The sequence below is a fragment of the Nyctereutes procyonoides genome, unplaced genomic scaffold (assembly GCF_905146905.1).
Source record: "Nyctereutes procyonoides isolate TBG_1078 unplaced genomic scaffold, NYPRO_anot_genome, whole genome shotgun sequence".
Classification (NCBI taxonomy): Eukaryota; Metazoa; Chordata; class Mammalia; order Carnivora; family Canidae; genus Nyctereutes; species Nyctereutes procyonoides.
In genome coordinates, this window is record NW_026575126.1 from 37,042,825 (window position 1) to 37,065,466 (window position 22,642).

Sequence of the window (22,642 nt, forward strand, 5' to 3'; positions counted from 1 at the left end):
GGAGACGCGCAGCCCCCCCGCACGGAGCCTCTTCCTCTGCCGAGTCCCTCCGAGCTGCTCCCAGGCCGTGCAGCCCCCTCTCCGTGGAGCCGCCCCCCGAGCCCCTCCAAGCTGCTCCCGGGTCCAGCCATCCGCGCTGCAGCCCTTCAGGGAGCTCGGCGCACTCTCCCCGGGGCGCAGTTCCTGTGTTACAGTCCCAGGGAGCCTGAGGGCATCCCCTCCCTCCTGGGGTCCTGCTCCAAATCCCTGCGAGGCCTTTCCGCCCGGGAAGATTGGTGCAGCTCCTGCTTCTCCGAGATGGAGCTCTCCTGTCCTGGGGGCACTCGCCCTGGCCTTAGTCCAGCTCCTCGTGGGGCCCCTCCCCCTTGGATGCCTTTTGTTTCTTTATTTCTCCCCCCCCCCCCGCCCCCGTCTTCCTACTTTGATAGAAGCGCGAACTCTTCTCACTGTAGAATTCCAGCTGTTCTCTCTTTAAATCTCAGGCCGAACTCACAGATTTTTCAGGATAATTTGAAGGTTATCTAGGTAATTTGGTGGGGACAGGTGATTTGGAGACCCTACTCATCCACCATCTTGCCTCTCCTCTCTCAAATAAAGTATTAAAAAAATATCCATATCTCCCAATCCCTCATCTATGTCACTTGTCACTTAACATATAAAATGAGTTCCAACCATGTGTCAGGCACAATGGCAGGGACTGGGGATACAGCAGGAATTGAAATAACCTCATCTACTGGTCCAGAAGCTACAGAAGCAGGGCCCAAGTCTAGATGTATTCAGGGGATGCCTGAATTGCTGGAACACACCTCTAGGTCTTTGAAATGTTGTATTTTGTTCCTTTAGCACTTTCTAGCAACCCACAGAGAACCTCACTCTTTGAATTCTGATATCATATCTGGGTCAGATACACAGGGGTCTTTCATTTCTGTTTAGGTCTTTCAGCTATGATTATGAGCCTAAGAAAATGTCCAGAGTTCTAGAGCAGATGCTCCACAGGGAACAAAGGCTATGCATCTATCTGGAGTTGAGTTTCTGGGGGACCCCAGCGGAGGGCTGGTCAACAGCAGAGGAGCCCTGCCAGCAGAGCCCTCTACCTCAAATATCTTAGGTCTCTCCTCCGCTAAAACCCGTTATGGGACCCCTTGACTGGAGAATCAAGTCCAGACACTTAGCAAGACCCTTCCCATCTGGCCACAACCCACCTTGGATGCCTCATTTCCTGCTATCCTCTCAGGTGCCTTGTGTCCAGCCAGTTGAGACATCCTGCCACTCGCTGTTTACACAAATTCTCCAGCCCCTTTGCTGTTCTTATGCTGATTTCTGCATGAGATCCCTTTTCTAACTTTTTCTACTCAGTGAGTCCCTCCTGCATATAGTTCAAGATGAAATCTAACATGCTTTCCTTTGTGATACCTTCCTCTTTCCTGCCACTGTCGGGCACCATTCACTGTAACAGCATTTATGTCACTTGTATCATCATGAATTTGGTGGTATATAATTGCTAAGCACTTGTTATCAGAGGACACGTCAGATCTGGGGACTTAAAGAGAATAATAAAGTCTCTTTCCTCTAGATCATAATTGAGTTGGGGAGACAGATGTGCAATGGGTAAAATACAGTGCATTGTGTAGTGCAATGTCAGAGGTACAAAGTGCTGTGGGAGGAGGAAAGGAGCAGTAGTTACCTCTCATAGCTGTTGAGAGGGTAGGCAGAGGAGATGCAAAAGGATGTCAAGGACCAGGGAAGATTTTACTTACACAAAGACAGTTCAATAAATACTTTATGAACAAATGAATGATATTTCATAAGTAGTGATGACATAAGAAATAAAAGCTCTAGAATACTTTTACAAGTATAACCCAAACATAGACTAGGGTCCATGTGGCCACTTTCTGCATGAATTACATTTAAAAACCACATTATATCTGCCAAAAATAATTTAAAAGGAATTCCAATCTTTTTTGTCTCTTGCAGAACATTAAAAAGTCTCTCATCTGTGGGGTCTAGGGTGGCTCAGTCAGTTGAGTGTCCATCTGACTCTTAATTTTAGCTCAGGCCATGATCTCAGGGTCTTGGATAAGCCCCTCGTGGGCTCTGTGCTCAGAGGAAAATCTGCCTGAAATTCTCTCCATCTCCCTTCATCCCTCCCTCTACTCGTGCCCTCTAAATCAATCTCTCAATTTTTTAAAAAAAAATCCTAATTTTTAAGTATATGCAACTTTTCTCAAAATCTTCCTCCTACATGCTCCCCCAGATATGTTGGTGTGGAACATCTCCCCCAAGAAATTCCAAATTCTAAGTTTCTATTTTCGTCTCCCCCACCCATAATTTCTATTCCTTCTTTTTCCCCTGTTGCCTTCCAGATCTTTTTTTATAAATTTATTTTTTATTGGTGTTCAATTTGCCAACATATAGAATAACACCCAGTGCTCATCCCCATCAAGTGCCCTTCCAGCTTTTTAAAAATCTCATTTACTCCTCCTTCTTTTTACCTTTTTTGACCTAGTGGCCTCTCTCTTTCTCTCTCTCTCTCTCTCTCTCTCTCTCTCTCTCTCTCTCTCTCTCTCCTTCTCCAGTCCCTCAGTCTGTATACATATAACATAAGAAACAGGAATCAGACAGACAAGATCTTTATTAGTGTGATGGGGACAGAGTGGGAAGGTGGGAAACAATCACATATTAATAAATCTTGTCCCCATCCTACAATGATAGACAAGGTGGAATAGACCATAAGCTGTGGAGAGCTGCTCTTGGTTGCTAGTTTCTAGAATCCAGGAGCAGAGAATTTCTAGCTTTGGCTTTACCAATACCTTATGTTGCTCCAGTGGATGAGGACAGTCCCTGCTGATGAATTTCAGCTTACTCATGAGAGTTTCGAGCAATCATATCTCCATCTCAAGATCTTTGCACTCTATAGTTGCGGCCAACCACCAGAGCATGAATAGAGGTGATACTGAGGCAGGAACAGTGGCTGACAGGGCAGGGATGAGAATGCAGGTGAATTGGGGCTGAACTGAGCTCCCTTCTCTCTGACCAAAAAAAGGCCATCTCTCCCATAAAAGAAACACAACAGAAAGAAAAAGGAATGGCCAAAGTGCAGACATTACCCAACTCCTTAAGATCAACTTCGTTATGGGTTGGTGGAGGGGAATGATGCAACAGTGTAGAAAATGGATACCTCCATCCACCACCACCACCCACACACATCTGGGTTGAGAATTCTTTGCATCTTTCTTTCCAGGTATGTCCTTCTAATTACATTTCTTGAAACAAGTTTGAACCCCAGAGCGATACCAGTTTTTAACTCCATAAAGGCAGCATTACTGCATTAGAAGAAACCACTGCAGGGATCCCTGGGTGGCGCAGTGGTTTGGCGCCTGCCTTTGGCCCAGGGCGCAATCCTGGAGACCCGGGATCGAATCCCACGTCAGGCTCCCGGTGCATGGAGTCTGCTTCTCCCTCTACCTATGTCTCTGCCTCTTTCTCTTTCTCTCTCTGTGACTATCATTAATTAATTAATTAATTAATTAATTAAAAAAAAAGAAGAAACCACTGCAGATGATTGTTCATAACCTATTATGGAATGCGAGTTCAGCTACTGGGCTTACTTCAGACAGGAAACATGCTCAAAAGCAATATGTTGTACTTGCTAGAAAATTCCTAGTGTGCCAACGCCATGCCTCATTTGTAATTGTGTGCCCCCATGGCTAACATGTAGCAGAGTTTATTATATAACAGAATTAAAAAATGTTTAATGCACAGTTTTGGATCTGATTTTAACACTAACTGTATGATAACAGGTCTGTGCCTCTCCTTCTTATACTGTAAAATGAGACTGGGTTTCAAAACTCAAAAACTTTCAGGACCAGGCGGGTGAATTGTATATGCGAACAGCTTGAGACCATCTGTATTAAGCAGGCAGGAATGGGGTCTGTGAAAATACCAGAAACTATTCATTAAAAATGTGCTACTCCCTTCAAGAAAAACTACCATTTTCTGATCTGCTTCCTCAGAGAGCCAGTTTGAAACATTCTCTAAGGTTACTTTTTTCTTCTTTAATATTCTTGAGTTAGAGACTACTCTGTTTCACATTCTTTTCTAAGAATGGAGTGAAAAATGTGTTGGAAGTGCCAGTGCTGGGAGGACTGGCCACCTCTACGAGAGTACCTCATGTAGGTACTACTGTGTCCTTAATGTCTGTGCTGTGCGTCCTCACTCAGAAACCTTTGCTCCATGTCCTTTCCCATTGGTGAATTAACAGATCCCCCAAAGAGCTATTGCTAACTTTCAATTTAGAAGAAACTACTATAAGCAGAACACAAGACATTTGGAAAGTACAGCAAGGATGTTTGGAGATTCTTAATTTATTAGTTACAGGAAAAAAAGACTAGTGCACAGAAGGGTCAGATAGTCCAAAATGCTGCTATCAGCCCAGAGAAACAGTAGGACAACCCCAGAGTCCTTCTGGGAGGATGGAGACAGCTACCTTTTGCTAGTCTAGGAAGAGAACGAAAAACCCACTCTGTTGGCAGCCATATCATAGACTGTGTAATATTCCCTGAGGAAGACATCTCCCAGAATCCACAGAGGCTGCCCATTGGGGGAGGGCAGGTAAGTGACCTCAATCCCAAGTGTGCAGTAGCCATTGTTCTGAAAATACAAAGAACATGAGGATATAACCAGGTAAATGGAAAGGCCTTTCCCCACAGGAACTTCCCACCCTATATTCCATGACACCTATAGGGTCTCTGGCCTCTTGTTCACCCTCAGCCCTGCCACTGATGACTTCCCATAGGTGCCCAGATGTGAGCTGGGACACAGAATGGCATTTTGGGTCATCCAATCCCATATTCATGGAGCCTGGGGTACATACATACATTAAGAACATAGGTAGATGGAGGCAGAGGTAAAGGTGACCCGCTGATGACAAAGGTGATGGTGGGCATGCTCTGTATGGAGTTGCAGTTGACCACAAACTGAGAGAGAAGATAAGCAGAACTGTAGAGTGGCAGAGGACTGAGGTCCCCTTTCCCAGTGAAGCCAGCTTCCTGACTTTCCAGCAGAGGTTGGTTGAGAGAATGGAAGGCAAAGCCTAATTCATAGGCACAACACTGACCAGGTGCTTCCGCTTTCCTGGGCCTCCTTGGACACATCTCAGCTCCAAGATTCCAAGATCTTGGTTGTACTTTTATGGCCATAATTAGTTAGACTCTTTTCAGATCACAGGATTCTACTGCCAGAATGTACCACTTACAGAGAAGCATGGGCACACCCTGTGGAAGTGTGCTTTTGAAAATTCATACCCACGCTTGTGTGCACCTGTCAATGTACTACACACACACACACACACACACACACACCCTGAAGAACCAAGATTTAGTCTGACTATACTAGACTCTTGCATGCAGGAGGATCAAACTACAGAAGTGTATATAAAGGGATCTGGGATAGGCACAGGAGGCTGCTCAGAGTAAAAGCCAAAGGAGAACTCCTAGACAAGAAAAAATCCCAAGTGGAATGGACAAATGGAATATGCCTGGCTCTGTTGCATATAGTCAAATGACAGTGGCCACGTCAAGGTGAGATGTGTTCGTAAGGCCTGCCCAGGAATAGTCACCCCTCTTGACAACCATTCAGCCCATACTTATGGTATGGAGTTGGTATTATTCCCTCCCCATACCCATTCTTGCATTGAAGGTTCATGATTGAAAGAACATGGTGTTCCCCACCTGTTATATCTGACCAGGGGGACAGTTCTCTACCACTTCTTCCTCCTGTCTCTCATGAACTCATTCCACTCAGGCTCCTATGCTGAGGCTGCCCGGATGTGCAAGGAACCTTTCTTCTGGGTACTCACATTGCCACTTTGATCTTGCTGGGCTCCTGTTGCCTTCACAAAGGTGTCCAAGTACTGCTGAGGAACAGTCAGTGGGAAGGTTCCTGTATCCACGATGCCTTGACAGCCCTGAGAGCACAAGCCAGTGGCCTGGTTACCGATGAGAAACCTGAGGGGAACACCAATACAAAAAGAGTCAGGTGTTTCTAGGGATAACTGGGTGACACAGTCAGTTAAGAGACTGACTGGTTTTAGTCTGGGTCGTGACCTCAGCGTCAGGAAATTGAGCCCTGGCCAAAGAGGAAGAGGACTCTGATGAAGAGAGTGATCGTGAGATGAGTGAGCAGGAAGAGGAGCTCGAGAATGACCCCAGTGTGGTCAAAGACTATAAAGACCTGGAAAAAGTAGTGCAGTCTTTCTGGTATGATGTTATCCTAAAGACAGAAGAAACAAAGTGGAAGATGCATTCTACAAAGGTGAACTCAGGCTGAATGGGGAAAAATTATGGAAGAAAAGCAGAATGGTGAAAGTGGGAGATACATTGGATCTTCTAATTGGAGAGGATAAAGAAGCTGAAACAGAGACAGTCATGAGAGTTCTTCTGAAAAAAGTGTTGGAGGAAAACGGAAAGTGAAAGGTACAGAGTGGTCCTACGCCGGTGGAAAAAGTTAAAAAGTTGCCTAAAAAGAGTATGTCTAAACAAATGGATTGCTTTTTTACAGATAAGGCTGCTTTCTAGTGATGGGAGAAAGGGCCGGCTTCAAGAGGACATTTTTATCAAAATAAAGTTCTCTTACCTTCACTGGAATCTGCTGAGCTATTTTAGGGAAATTGGGATCCATAGCTTGGAGACACTGCCCATGGCCTGGATTCTTCTCCAGGGCTTGATTTGTGCTCATTTTGACCTCGTTTTGGCCTCGTGAGCGTGAATGAGATGTGTGCTGAATGAACTAACCCCAGAGAGGGTTTTAATGACTAGCCTGCTGTTTCCCATATTAACTACTTCGGGAGTCTGTGTAAAATAAACTGGCCTTGTTTGTGCTTTCAAAAAAAGGAAATTGAGCCCTGCATCAGGCTCCATGCTCAGTGTGGAGTCTGCATGGGATTCTCTTCACCCTCTGCCCCTTAACCCTGCTCTCTCTCTCTCTCTCTCTCTCTCTCTGAAATCATTCAATCTTTATTTTTATTTTATTTTTTATTTATTTTTATTTTATTTTTAATTTTTATTTATTTGTTATAAATTTATTTTTTATTGCTGTTCAATTTGCCAACATATAGAATAACACCCAGTGCTCATCCCATCAAGTGCCCACCTCAGTGCCCGTCACCCAGTCACCCCCACCCCCCGCCCACCTCTCCTTCCACCACCCCTAGTTCATTTCCCAGAGTTAGGAGTCTTTCATGTTCTGTCTCCCTTTCTGATATTTCCCACTTATTTTTTCTCCTTTCCCCTTTATTCCCTTTCACTATCATTTATATTCCCCAAATGAATGAGACCATATAATGTTTGTCCTTCTCCGATTGACTTACTTCACTCAGCATAATACCCTCCAGTTCCATCCACGTTGAAGCAAATGGTGGGAATTTGTCATTTCTAATGGCTGAGTAATATTCCATTGTATACATAAACCACATCTTCTTTATCCATTCATCTTTCAATCTTTTTTTTTAAAGAGAGGGTCAGGCACTTTTGCCATAAATAAGTCTGACATTCACCCCAATGTCCCAACCCTACAGCTCTGAAAATATGCCACTTCCAAAAAACCAGGCTATATCTTGACACTGTATTCCATGTAATAATTCTGTGTCTTTGTGACTATTGGAGTAATATTCTCAGTTTTGCTCTGGTAACCCCTCCAGCTCTGACTGAAAGCACTGGGGAGGTAGGGACTGTGTCTTATCCTCTTTACTCTGCCTATATGAGGCCCAGAACATAGTGCCAAATGTAACTACCACTGGTAATCACTTAATAAATACACATTGGCCATTTACTATGTACAAGGCACTCTTAAAAGAATTATGATGATATAAAGAGGAGTAAATTGTATTCACTGTGTTCAAAGACTGCATTCTAATGACATGAGACAACACCGTACATGAGGCACAACACAATAGGACAGCAGCTGATAATCTCCATAATCTAGTCCTATGTGATTCAGTTCCCGATTCCTCATTCAGTTTTTTCTGCAGCTCTACCCTTCCTCTTCACTCCATTTATATTTTGAGCACTGTTGGTGAATCAAGGCACTTGGATATAATGGTGAACAAGATAGACACCACAAACCTAACAGAAACACACAAATGGTACTTAATTGTAGTCCTGGTGAGTGCCATGAAAAAAATAAGGAGGCCAGAGAAGAGGGGACTTGATCTACTATGGGTGTGAGAAGTACTCGGTCAGACAAGGATTTTTCAGAGAAGAGATGCTTAAAGGGTGAGTGCCATTGGTCCAAGTGACAAGACCCCTCTATTCCAGGCACAGAAAACTACTTGCCAGATATTCAACTGCTTATCTCCCTGTCTATTCATGCACATTGGGCTGGTGTCCCTGTGGCTACCCTGAAATGAGGAGATACAAGTTGGGATACACGCCAGTAATACTATGGGACTGAAAGAGAGATTGAGCCCCTAAGAGACCTTTTCGAGGGAGAGAGGACTTCATCTGGGCTCAGAAGGATGCACCCAGGACATGAGGGGGGCACTTCAGGTGATATAGTCAAAAGAGAAGCAGCAAGAAAGTCATGGCGAGGTGCAAGGACATGGTGAAGTCTGTGCTGCACATGAGGAAGTGGTGGGAAGGCTGTACCCGTAGGAAGTGCCCCGCTGTTATATATGGTCTTGAGTATAGGCCAAAGAAGTGTATCTTTAATTGGCAGTGATGGAGATTTCCTGAAGGCCTGGAGTGTAGAAGTAACTGAGTCATAGTCCTGAGCTATGGGATCAGATCCCTGGGCTCAAATTTGGAAATTTGTGAAATGTATGACTTTGGATAAGTTACTTAACCTCTGAGCCCTGATTTCTTTATCTGTGCAATGAAATATACTACTGACCACCTTATAGTGCTGCAGTGAAATACACATACAATAATATATATATAATATTTAGCACAGTATCTGGCACATAGAAAACATCGATGGCAGCTGTTACTCTTACTTATGAAGGACTTGATAAAGATTGTGCTACTTGAGATAATGAAGCTTCAGGGAACAAAGACATGGGTTCACAGAAGTCTAGGAATGACCACCTGCTGGCATGACAAGGCTCAATGACAAGTCAAAAAGTTTAGTCTAAATAGGATCCAACAACACATTAAGAAAATTATTCACCATGACCAAGTAGGATTTATCCCCGGGACACAAGGCTGGTTCAACACTCGTAAAACAATCAATGTGATTCATCATATCAGCAAGAGAAAAACCAAGAACCACATGATCCTCTCATTAGATGCAGAGAAAGCATTTGACAAAATACAGCATCCATTCCTGATCAAAACTCTTCAGAGTGTAGGGATACAGGGAACATTCCTCGACGTCTTAAAAGCCATCTACGAAAAGCCCACAGCAAATATCATTCTCAATGGGGAAGCACTGGGAGCCTTTCCCCTAAGATCAGGAACAAGACAGGGATGTCCACTCTCACCACTGCTATTCAATATAGTATTGGAAGTCCTAGCCTCAGCAATCAGACAACAAAAAGACATTAAAGGCATTCAAATTGGCAAAGAAGAAGTCAAACTCTCCCTCTTCGCCGATGACATGATACTCTACATAGAAAACCCAAAAGCCTCCACCCCAAGATTGCTAGAACTCATACAGCAATTTGGTAGCGTGGCAGGATACAAAATCAATGCCCAGAAATCAATGGCATTTCTATACACTAACAATGAGACTGAAGAAAGAGAAATTAAGGAGTCAATCCCATTTAGAATTGCACCCAAAAGCATAAGATACCTAGGAATAAACCTAACCAAAGAGGCAAAGGATCTATACCCTAAAAACAATAGAACACTTCTGAAAGAAATTGAGGAAGACACAAAGAGATGGAAAAATATTCCATGCTCACGGATTGGAAGAATTAATATTGTGGAAATGTCAATGTTACGCAGGGCAATTTACACGTTTAATGCAATCCCTATCAAAATACCATGGACTTTCTTCAGAGACTTAGAACAAATTATTTTAAGATTTGTGTGGAATCAGAAAAGACCCCGAATAGCCAGGGGAATTTTAAAAAAGAAAACCATAGCTGGGGGCATCACAATGCCAGATTTCAGGTTGTACTACAAAGCTGTGGTCATCAAGACAGTGTGGTACTGGCACAAAAACAGACACATAGATCAATGGAACAGATTAGAGAACCCAGAAGTGGACCCTGAACTTTATGGTCAACTAATATTCGATAAAGGAGGAAAGACTATCCATGGGAAGAAAGACAGTCTCTTCAATAAATGGTGCTGGGAAAATTGGACATCCACATGCAGAAGAATGAAACTAGACCACTCTCTTGCACCATACACAAAGAAAAACTCAAAATGGATGAAAGATCTAAATGTGAGACAAGATTCCATCAAAATCCTAGAGGAGACACAGGCAACACCCTTTTTGAACTTGGCCACAGTAACTTCTTGCAAGATACATCCATGAAGGCAAAAGAAACAAAAGCAAAAATGAACTATTGGGACTTCATCAAGATAAGAAGCTTTTGCACAGCAAACGATACAGTCAACAAAACTCAAAGACAACCTACAGAATGGGAGAAGATATTTGCAAATAACATATCAGATAAAGGGCTAGTTTCCAAAATCTATAAAGAACTTATTAAACTCAACAGCAAAGAAACAAACAATCCAATCATGAAATGGGCAAAGGACATGAAGAGAAATCTCACAGAGGAAGACATAGACATGGCCAATATGCACATGAGAAAATGCTCTGCATCACTTGCCATCAGGGAAATACAAATCAAAACCACAATGAGATACCACCTCACACCAGTGAGATTGGGGAACATTAACAAGGCAGGAAACAACAAATGTTGGAGAGGATGCGGAGAAAAGGGAACCCTCTTACACTGTTGGTGGGAATGTGAACTGGTGCAGCCACTCTGGAAAACTGTGTGGAGGTTCCTCAAAGAGTTAAAAATAGACCTACCCTACGACCCAGCAATTGCACTGTTAGGGATTTACCCCAAAGATACAGATGCAATGAAACGCCGGGATACCTGCACCCCAATGTTTATAGCAGCAATGTCCACAATAGCCAAACTGTGGAAGGAGCCTCGGTGTCCATCGAAAGACGAATGGATAAAGAAGATGTGGTTTATGTATACAATGGAATATTACTCAGCCATTAGAAACGACGAATACCCACCATTTGCTTCAACGTGGATGGAACTGGAGGGTATTATGCTGAGTGAAGTAAGTCAATCGGAGAAAGACAAACAGTGTATGTTCTCATTCATTTGGGGAATATGAATAATAGTGAAAGGGAAAATAAGGGAAGGGAGAAGAAATGTGTGGGAAATATCAGAAAGGGACACAGAACATAAAGACTCCTAACTCTGGGAAACGAACTAGGGGTGGTGGAAGGGGAGGAGGGCGGGAGGTGGGGGTGAATGGGTGACGGGCACTGAGGGGGACTCTTGACGGGATGAGCACTGGGTGTTATTCTGTATGTTGGTAAATTGAACACCAATAAAAATCAATTAATTAAAAAAAAGTTTAGTCTAGAGCTAGATGCCAGAGTCTACTGAGCTCCTGGAATAATGAGCATGAGGATTTGCTGATTCTTTACGAAGTTTGTGCCAATGCAAGAACAGGAAATATTGTCACACTGGAGGAACACCCTAGGGGTATCCACAATCCATAGGAATTTTCCTCTGTACTTACTCATCGATGGCAACCTGCCAGTACATTTCCCGAGTGACTGGAGCCCAGACGATCTCACCAGAATAAAACTGTGTGTCCACACCTCCCAGGATGAGCTCTCCACCATACTCATAGGTTGGTTGGCTGGGGAGAAAAGGAGAAGAGCACAAGTTCTTCCCATAACTCACATAGTTTCAGGCAGCTCCTCCCTCCGCTTTAACTATCCCTCTGTCTTTCAGACACAGAGGAACCACAGCACAAGGGGTATCATCCTCTGACCTGCTCTCAGACTCTACCAGGCTCAAGGCACAAGGGAGAAGAGGCTCCTCAGAGGAACACCCAGAGTATCAGAGAACTGGAAACACAGACTATTCCCATAAAAGAGGAGATGGAATTGGAAACTAGGCCTGTGAAAACAAACTATCAAAGCATTCCAGGGAAACTCTCCTGGGGACAGAGTGAGAAAAGAAGAAATACCTCAGGGAGCACCTGGGATGGGGGCTGATAGAGAGAGAGAGAGAGAGAGAGAGAGAGAGAGAGAGAGAGAATGAGATCTAGTGTGCAGTCAAGAGGATACTCCTGTCATGCTCATGTTGGTAACTAGACACAGTGCCTGGCTGGCTCAGTTGGTTAAATGTCTGCCTTTGGGGTTCAGGTCACAAACCTGGTATCCTGGAATTGAACCCTGCATCAGGCTCCCTGCTCCATGAGGAGTCTGCTTCTCCCTCTCCCTCTGCCCCCCTGCTGCTCATGCTCTCTAATAAATAAACAAAATATTTTTTAAAGTTCATAAGTAGACAGTATTAAAAGGATTTGGGTCTCTTCTCTCCCCTACCCTGGGCCTGCCACTCACTGAAGAAAGACATTTGGACCAAGCACCCTGAGGATTGTTGTTCAGGAAAAAGATTCAGTGAGTAAAGTTTGCCATGAAAGCTCAAGGCTAGTAGAGTAGGAAGAGTACTGGATTTGTGACCAAGATATTCGCATTTGAGTCATGGCTTCATATCTACCATTGAGTTAATGGGTGACCTTGACATAGATCACATGTTTGAGCCTGAATTCCTTTTCTGGCAAAAAGAATCCAACAGAATTTTTGAGATGTCATTTGACGTTATTACTATGAGAACACTTTGGAAAGTCAGACATATATTGCTATATCATTTCATTGTTGTTCTCTTTCCTAGCAAGTTATCACCAGGCTTGTTCTATAGCTCTACAATTGTACAAAACTAATGAAATAACTTTAAATTTATTCATCAAAATCTGAGACACTATAGTTCATTTTAAAGAAAAGAATCATCTTATAGTTTATGGCCTGAATTGAAAATACTTCTAGTTTATTTAAAGTAAAATTCCCTCCAAAATGAAATAATAAAATTTCAGAGATGCATGAATTTCATAGAGCAACTTCTACTCATTGTATCAGGAAACTTTGAGACCTCAGCCCTGAAGGCACACACAGCACCTCATTTGCTGAAAACTACCCAGGGCAAGGGTACTCACCGAGAGAAATAGAAACTGAAGATGGGCTGGGTGAGCTGGCCCTGCTGCATCATGTTCTGCAGGACTGTTGGGCCATTATCTACTGCCAGGTTGGAGTAGGCCATTCCCAGGATACCATCAAAATATGAATAGTAAAATGGGTAGTTGGGTTCATTCTCACTCATGCCAAATAGCTGGTTATGGATGACAATGTTCTGAACCTGGGGCAATCAGAAAGAAAAGATTGACAATTCAGGGGGCAAATCCTTCCCAGACGTAGGTGCCCAGAGAATGGAATCAAGACCCTTTATTGGAAAAAAAAAACTTTATTGGGAGAGGACCCTTTTTTGGGAGAGGAGGTTGGCTTCATTCACAATTAGCACAATCATGGGGTAGGGTATGTAAGATGAAAGAACAAGAGCATCATTCAGTGATGTGTGTCTTGGAAAGAAGAGTGCAAGTATTGAGAAAGTGTTGTGCAGTTAGTTTCCACTTCCATGGACAGTGAAAGGACAGTGGCAGGTTTTATATTGAACAATCCACCTGCACAAATGACATAGAAACTGTGGGTGATTGATGTAAAAAAAAGAAAATACTGAAAGGAAAGTCTTCAAATACCTAGAGTAAAATCATGTGGAAGAGAAAGCAGATGTACTCCATGTGGCTGCAGAGGGCACGTTAAGACCACGGAACACAGTCACAGGGAAGCACAATGTAAAGAGTCTGCTGCGATCAGGACTGCTTGGGGGAGAGGTGGCAATTTTTGTTTTGGGAAAAAGGTTTAATTAGATGGCCTTGGCATCCTTTCCCACAATTAGCTTCTGGGAATTTGTACCTATTTAGTAATCGTGAGACTCTCTGATAGATGAAGGCTCTAGAAAAGGGGAACCAAAGAGCAGACCCACAGAAGTATGAGAACAGCACTCACAGTCACAGTGTCATATCCCAGGAGCACAGTCAGGCTGCCAAAACCATAGGCCAGTGTATAGGTTTGCTCGCTGCTTTGGTAGGTGGAGGATCTGCTGGGGTTGAACCTGTTGTGATTGGCTGTGTAAGATTAGAATGGAATGTTAATGTCAATATACTTTCCAAAAAACTTGGGGGACATCTATCTTTGATGGCCTAAGACCATCAGACCAACCCTGAGATTGGGCCTCAGCCTCAGATCCTTTATGCTGGAGACAATCTGTGGCCCCGAAAAGACTGTCCCCTTAGCAAACAGATGCTGCCCCAATTCCTTCCATTTCCTAAGGGATTGCTCAACACAAAAGTGCCAGGAATTGGGGCCAATAGGAGAAAGCTGAGGAAAGGGAACAATGTAGAAAGGAATGGAAGCCTTGGTCTATTTCTGCGGTCTCTCTCCAGAACTGTACTACTAGTGAAATCTAGACCAAGGCAAGATTTCTAGATGGTCTGAATTTAAGGAGGATGAGATCAAGGGTATGCACCGGGAACTTGGGACTTTGATGCTGAGTTTGTGATCAATTCTGACTCTGCCCCACCCTCTTCTCCTATCTATGGGTGGGTGGTGAAGGTGGTATACTCACAGCAGGCCTGGCTCTGGCAGTAGGTGGAGGGCACCCACAGGTTGGAGGAGCCCGTATCAAAGAGGACCAGGAAATTTTGTGGTGGTGTCCCAATGCTGATCTCTCCAAAGTAGTAGGACTGCAAAGACAAAAGATTGTCACTCTCATTCAGCTGCCAAGTCTTGTCTTGAATAGGGAGAGGTTGACTCACTAGAAGCAACATTTGCCCAAATCACTTCCTTGGGGGAGTTAATAACTTCTCCTTCCACAAGGTCTCCTTCATATCTGGAGCTAGATTCAATATTCCCGATTTTTGTCCCTAATTAGAAGCCTGTGACTAGCTGAGTCTGGCAAGACGATATCACTTCCAAAGCTTTTTGTACATTGCATCACGTAACACCTCCATGGATTTATCATTCTGTGCCAGAACATGCAAAGTTGGAGAAGCAATCACTTTTTTCTTCACTCCCAGTGTCCATCCATTCTCCCCATCTCTCTCTCTCTCTCTCTCTCTCTCTCTCTCTCTCTCTCACACACACACACACACACACACACACACACACACCACTTTCTCTTCCAGTATTAGATAGTTCCCCACCATTCTTCTCCTTCTGGTCACGAAGTAGCTAAGGCCCCAGGAAACCTAGAATGAGACATAGCATGGAAAGCAAAAAGATAACTTCACTGAGACACAGTTTCAGTTCTAAGTGAATTCGGGCCAGCCACGTCACTTACCTGCCTCTTCTTCTACATCAATAGAAAGGGGAAGTCCAAGTAGGAAATCCCTAGGGTGGTTTCTAGATCTGACACGCATGTAACACCTCACTAAAGACAGTCTATAGGACACCAGTATGATGAGATGCCCTGAGCAGACACTGCAGCCTAAAGAATGTTCAAATACTTGCCCTGAGTACCAGTGTATGTTTCCGAAAGGGAAGATATATAGCAGCTGGGGCCACTGGAGATTTTGCCTGGCAGCTTTGCACGTGCTCTCCTTCTTTCCCCTGCAGCTCATCACTGGGACTTCCTTCCTGGCCCTCTCAACTGACTTGAATATGTCACTGTGAATCTCTTAACCATATAAAGAGAGCTTTAGAGAGTGAGCCAGTAATGAGAGGAAAGAAGGAAGGAAAGGAAATACTATAGTGTCAGATGGTACCAACTCATTATCCAGATACTTTCCATAGGAAGTGAGACATAGGTTTAGTAAAAAGACCAAAATCAGAGCTAATGGGAGGTCTAAATAGGTATCAAGAGTGCTTATTAGCCAAAGGTTATGGACACAACCTCCCCCTTCACTTACATCCAGGTAGTTGGTGAAGGGCTCATAAGCAACAGCATCATTATTGAAAAGATACTTGGCAGCTGGGTCAACCTTTGGGTGGTTCCTCAGGAATGTCTCTAGGACACCCCGCTCTTCCATCACCTGGCGGATGGACTTGCCTTTCTTCAGGATAATTCTGTGGAGAATAGGCAAACAAAACGAGTGAGCTTCACCTTCCCCATTATAGCACTCCCTTCAATGACCTGATGTGGAGTTTTCAAACCTCCCTAGTCCTCTTAGAAGAGCCTCTTATGAGAAATCCTCCTGGATTTTAGTGAGTTCTGACCACTGCAGTCACTCCAGCATTTCCAGCAGCATTCCTAGCCTGAAAATCCACTACAAGGTATATTTGGGGTTTCCTGCTTGCATATTGTTTCCAAGGAATAAATTTCTGTTTATCCAAAGTCCCTCCTATGAACTTGAGACATGAGCCCTGTATCCCTCTTTCTTAGCCAACAAAACACCAACGTACCTTTAAAAACATACACACACACCACACACACACACCTACATACACTCATCATCATCATCATCATCATCATCATCATCCATTTTAAGTCTTTGGTCCCTGTGGTTTTGGGGTTCATGTACCAAGACACAATCTGCCCACTTTTCCATGAGATCTGCAGAGGAAGGTCTTTGCTCTACCCCAGCTTCTGATACTCAGCTTGGGGCTGAGTATCACTGTAAAGCTGAATCCCTATACACACCTTTCCACACCCTCTGAGAGGTGTAGGCAAACCAAAACCAAGACCAGGATCTTCATGGTGCTGATTTCAGTGGCCCACAGACACACAGGACACAGTGGCACACCCAAGAGTTGGAACAGACAGAGGGAGATTGAGTGTCTCTTTTATACCCTGATCTCCCTGTTCTTTCCCCCTGTTGGCATGTGGGCTTCTTAGCCTTGTACCAGCTTGTGCTCCTACACATCCATGGGTTCTGTTTGTTTTTCCTTCTGGCAAACACCTTGGCCTTTAATATCCACTCTGCAGTCAACTTAAAAAGTGATTAGTGGCTTTGCTGATGGAATCCAAAGGATATGATAACAAATGTGAAATGCACTGGGGACGAAGGATCCTGGTGCCCGCATCTACTGGGAAATGGGTGCTGGCAACTTCTGCCAGAACAATCTGTTCTTTGGCTCCAACGTCCATGTGCTTTCTGGAGATTTACAGTAGACTCTCCACTTCTGCTTGCCCTTTTCCTTCCTGTTCCTCTCATCAGACTCATCTATAGTCTTCTGCTGTGGTTCTCATAGCCCATGGCACTCTGATCTGTATTTTCTGTTTCTTAGTTCTCAATTAGCCAACGTTGATGGAAGGTCTGCTCCATCTTAATGCTTAGTGCTCACTTCTGCACTAAGCTCTGGAAGTACAAAGAAATTTCCGAATTGGTCCTGCAAAGTCGGCATCCTGCCTAATGACTGACACATAATCTAATTACAAGATGATGTGATGGCTCTATCATCCAAACATGTGTTGAATGATTGAGAGTGAGAAGAACAGTATTCATGAAGCAAGCACAGACAAGAGGTGATAGCTTCTGGGGGGATGGAAAAGCTTCAGGGAAGAGGTCACATTTGAGTTAGGATCTTGCAGGATGGTAGATGAGAAAGTGAGGAAAGTGGAAAAGCCACTGGAGGCAGAAGCAAAGCCTAAGCAATGGCACCCAGGAGTGCAGTTTGTGTCACGAAGTCAGAGAACACTGTGACCAGTGTGGCCAGAAGAGCAATTCACAACATGGCCTCTGCAAGCCAAGACCCACCCACAGGACCGACACTGGGTTTTCTCAGTGTTCCTCATGACAATTAGCTCTGGAAATTATTTTCTTTTTTTTATTTGGAAATTATTTTCTACTCAGGATTCCCTTGCAATGGAAAGCACTGTAAAAATAAAAGGAAAACTCTTGATTCTATAAAACTATATGAAAGCAGCATATATTCAGCATCCACAGAGTTTTAACCTCTCTTCCATCAAACTATTTATTATGCCTCATACTGGTGGAGCACACCCTGGAGCACCTGGGTAAACCTGGAGCACAGCACAAGGTGTTCACAGGGGCGCGACTGGATGGTGAGGTGGACCTCGTACGTCAGGCCAAGCAACATGGACTTTATTCCTTAAGCAGTAAGGAGCCATTGATTTTTTTTAATCCCAGAAATGACACACTTAATGCCTTCTAGATACCCTGTGTACTAGTTTCTAGGTTGGAGCCTTTTAGAAGATGTGGTAAAAGAGGCCAGTTTACAAAATGATTCCCTAAGTAAAGTTGTCACGGGCATGAGAGAAGTAACTGGAACTTTGTCATGAATCTACCTTGAAGCCTTTGAGCTATGCACAAATCTAGAGGGTTTCTAATTTCATATATATGATTTAATGCTTCTTTATAGAAACAAATTATTAGAGAGAAACTGGAAGATCTACAGAGGATATGCTTAACAACCCCCAATTACCGCCCTTGGACCAGGCAAATATTTCATTTAACCATTGTAACCAGCTTAGAAGCTGATTTAACTTCCCAATGATCACATAATCAAAGGCGGAGATGGGATTTCAAGCCTGGTTTGCCTGAACTGAACCTATATCTAAGCCTGGGGTGTTCATGCTCTCTCTGCTTCAATTGCTCCAAACATCAGCTTTAATGATAACTTCTTTTTTTATAAGTTAATTTTTTATTGGTGTTCAATTTACCAACATACAGAATAACACCCAGTGCTCATCCCGTCAAGTGTCCCCCTCATGCCCATCACCCACTCACCGCCACCCCCGCCCTCCTCACATTCCACCACCCCTAGTTCATTTCCCAGAGTTAGGAGACTTTATGTTCTGTGTCCCTTTCTGATATTTCCCACACATTTCCTCTCCCTTCCCTTATATTCCCTTTCACTATTATTTATATTCCCCAAATGAATGAGAACATACACTGTTTGTCCTTCTCCGATTGACTTACTTCACTCAGCATAATACCTTCCAGTTCCATCCACGTTGAAGCAAATGGTGGGTATTTGTCATTTCTAATGGCTGAGTAATATTCCATTGTATACATAAACCACATCTTCTTTATCCATTCATCTTTCGTTGGACACCGAGGCTCCTTCCACAGTTTGGCTACTGTGGACATTGCTGCTAGAAACATTGGGGTGCAGGTGTCCTAGCGTTTCATTACATCCGAATCTCTGGGGTAAATCCCCAACAGTGCAATTGCTGGATTGTAGGGCAGATCTATTTTTAACTCTTTGAGGAACCTCCACACAGTTTTCCAGAGTGGCTGCACCAGTTCACATTCCCACCAACAGTGTAAGAGGGTTACCTTTTCTCCACATCCTCTCCAACATTTGTGGTTTCCTGTCTTGTTAATGTTCGCCATTCTCACTGGTGTGAGGTGGTATCTCATTGTGGTTTTGATTTGTATTTCCCTGATGGCAAGTGATGCAGAGCATTTTCTCATGTGCATGTTGGCCATGTCTATGTCTTCCTCTGTGAGATTTCTCTTCATGTCTTTTGCCCATTTCATGATTGGATTGTTTGTTTCTTTCGTGTTGAGTTTAAGAAGTTCTTTATAGATTTTGGAAACTAGCCCTTTATCTGAGATGTCATTTGCAAATATCTTCTCCCTTTCTGTAGGTTGTCTTTTAGTTTTGTGGACTGTATCTTTTGCTGTGCTAAAGCTTCTTATCTTGATGAAGTCCCAATAGTTCATTTATGCTTTTGTTTCTTTTGCCTTCATGGATGTATCTTACAAAAAGTTACTGTGGCCAAGTTCAAAAAGGATGCTGCCTGTGTTCTCCTCTAGGATTTTGATGGCATCTTGTCTCACATTTACATCTTTCATCCATTTTGAGTTTATCTTTGTGTATGGTGCAAGGTGGTCTAGTTTCATTCTTCTGCATGTGGATGTCCAATTTTCCCAGCACCATTTATTGAAGAGACTGTCTTTCTTCCAGTGGATAGTCTTTCCTCCTTTATCGAATATTAGTTGACCATAAAGTTCAGGGTCCACTTCTGGGTTCTCTATTCTGTTCCACAGGTCTATGTGTCTGTTTTTGTGCCAGTACCACACTGTCTTGATGACCACAGCTTTGTAGTACAACCTGAAATCTGGCATTGTGATGCCCCCAGCTACGGTTTTCTTTTTAAAAATTCCCCTGGCTATTCAGGGTCTTTTCTGACAGCACACAAATCTTAAAATAATTTGTTCTAACTCTCTGAAGAAAGTCCATGGTATTTTGATAGGGATTGCATTAAATGTGTAAATTGCCCTGGGTAACATTGACATTTTCACAATATTAACTCTGCCAATCCATGAGCATGGAATATTTTTCCATCTCTTTGTGTCTTCCTCAATTTCTTTCAGAAGTGTTCTATAGTTTTTAGGGTATAGATCCTTTACCTCTTTGGTTAGGTTTATTCCTAGGTATCTTATGCTTTTGGGTGCAATTGTAAATGGGATTGACTCCTTAATTTCTTTTCTTCAGTCTCATTGTTAGTGTATAGAAATGCCATTGATTTCTGGGCATTGATTTTGTATCCTGTCACACTACTAAATTGCTGTATGAGTTCTAGCAATCTTGAGGTGGAGGCTTTTGGGTTTTCTATGTAAAGTATTATGTCATCGGCGAAGAGGGAGAGTTTGAATTCCTCTTTGCCAATTTGAATGCCTTTAATGTCTTTTTGTTGTCTGATTGCTGAGGCTAGGACTTCCAGTACTATGTTGAAAAGCAGTGGTGAGAGTGGACATCCCTGTCTTGTTCCTGATCTTAGGGGAAAGGCTCCCAGTGCTTCCCCATTGAGAATGATATTTGCTCTGGGCTTTTCGTAGATGGCTTTTAAGACGTCGAGGAAAGTTCCCTCTATCCCTACACTCTGAAGAGTTTTGATCAGGAATGGATGCTGTATTTTGTCAAATGCTTTCTCTGCATCTAATGAGAGGATCACGTGGTTCTTGGTTTTTCTCTTCCTGATATGATGAATCACATAGATTGTTTTACGAGTGTTGAACCAGCCTTGTGTCCCGGGGATAAATCCTACTTGGTTGTGGTGAATAATTTTCTTAATGTGTTGTTGGATCCTTTTTTTTTTAATGATAGTCACACACACACACAAAGAGAGAGAGAGAGAGAGAGAGAGAGAGAGAGAGAGATTGGATCCTATTGGCTAGTATCTTGTTGAGAATTTTTGCATCCATGTTCATCAGGGATATAGGTCTGTAATTCTCCTTTTTGGTGGGGTCTTTGTCTGGTTTTGGAATTAAGGTGATGCTGGCCTCATAGAACAAATTTGGAAGTACTCCATCTCTTTCTATCTTTCCAAACAGCTTTAGTAGAATAGGTATGATTTCTTCTTTAAACGTTTGATAGAATTCCCCTAGGAAGCCATCTGGCCCTGGACTTTTGTGTCTTGGGAGGTTTTTGAAGACTGCTTCAATTTCCTCCCTGCTCTTTGGCCTGTTCAGGTTTTCTGTTTCTTCCTGTTCCAGTTTTGGTAGTTTCTGGCTTTCCAGGAATGCATCCATTTCTTCTAGATTGCCTAATTTATTGGTGTAGAGCTGTTCATAATATGTTTTTAAAATCGTTTGTATTTCCTTGGTGTTGGTAGTGATCTCTCCTTTCTCATTCATGATTTTATTAATTTGAGTCTTCTCTCTCTTCTTTTTAATAAGGCTGGCTAATGGTTTATCTATCTTATTAATTCTTTCAAAGAACCAACTCCTGGTTCTGTTGATCTGTTCCACAGTTCTTCTGGCCTCGATTTCGTTGAGTTCTGCTAGAATTTTTATTAACTCTCTTCTTCTGCTGGGTGTAGGATCTATTTGCTGCTTTTTCTCTAGCTCCTTTATGTGTAAGGTTAGCTTTTGTATTTGAGTTATTTCCAGTTTTTGAATGGATGCCTGTATTGCGATGTATTTCCCCATCAAGACTGCTTTTGCTGCATCCCAAAGATTTTGAATGGTTGTATATTCATTCTCATTAGTTTCTATGAAACTTTTTAATTCTTCCTTAATTTCCTGGTTGACCCTTTCATCTTTTAGCAGGATGGTCCTTAACCTCCACGTGTTTGAGGTCCTTCCAAACTTCTTGTTGTGATTTAGTTCTAATTTCAAGGCATTATGGTCTGAGAATATGCAGGGGACGATCCCAATCATTTGGTATTGGTTCAGACCCAATTTGTGACGCAGTATGTGGTCTATTCTGGAGAGAGTTCCATGTGCACTTGAGAAGAATGTGTATTCAGTTGAGTTTGGATGTAAAGTTCTGTAGATATCTGTGAAATCCATCTGGTCCAGTGTATCATTTAAAGCTCTCGTTTCTTTGGAGATGTTGTGCTTAGAACACCTATCGAGGGTAGAAAGAGCTAGATTGAAGTCACCAAGGATAAGTGTATTATTATCTAAGTATTTCTTCACTTTGGTTAATAATTGGTTTAAGTATTTGGCAGCTCCCACATTCGGGGCATATATATTGAGGATTGTTAAGTCCTCTTGTTGATGATATAGTGTCCCTCTTCATCTCTCACTACAGTCTTCGGGGTAAATTTTAGTTTATCTGATATAAGGATGGCTACCCCTGCTTTCTTTTGAGAACCATTTGAATGGTAAATGGTTCTCCA

At 43.0% G+C, this 22,642-nt stretch overlaps 1 protein-coding gene and 1 pseudogene across 1 annotated transcript; one reads left to right on the forward strand and one right to left on the reverse strand.

The window, feature by feature from the left end:
* Positions 1–4,497: 4,497 nt before the first annotated feature.
* On the reverse strand, positions 4,498–16,800 carry LOC129520266 (pepsin B). Its single transcript, XM_055341352.1, has 10 exons — positions 16,745–16,800; positions 16,014–16,170; positions 14,732–14,849; positions 14,113–14,231; positions 13,206–13,405; positions 12,311–12,323; positions 11,724–11,830; positions 5,858–6,005; positions 4,878–4,976; positions 4,498–4,650 (listed from the first exon to the last, which is right to left on the reverse strand). The coding sequence occupies exons 1-10, from the start codon at positions 16,798–16,800 to the stop codon at positions 4,498–4,500; spliced, it is 1,170 nt and encodes a 389-aa protein (XP_055197327.1).
* Positions 6,124–6,575, forward strand: LOC129519278 (mitochondrial transcription rescue factor 1-like; annotated as a pseudogene).
* Positions 16,801–22,642: the final 5,842 nt, after the last annotated feature.

Bases quoted from the DNA above. Each gene is read 5' to 3' on its own strand.
- LOC129520266 (XM_055341352.1), bottom strand. From the start codon at position 16,800: ATGAAGATCCTGGTCTTGGTTTTGGTTTGCCTACACCTCTCAGAGGGT. The intron at 14,850-16,013 runs GTAAGTGAAGGG...TTGTCTTTGCAG, and splicing joins CCTTCACCAACTACCTGGAT to TCCTACTACTTTGGAGAGAT. The intron at 14,232-14,731 runs GTGAGTATACCA...AATCTTACACAG, and splicing joins CTGCCAGAGCCAGGCCTGCT to CCAATCACAACAGGTTCAAC.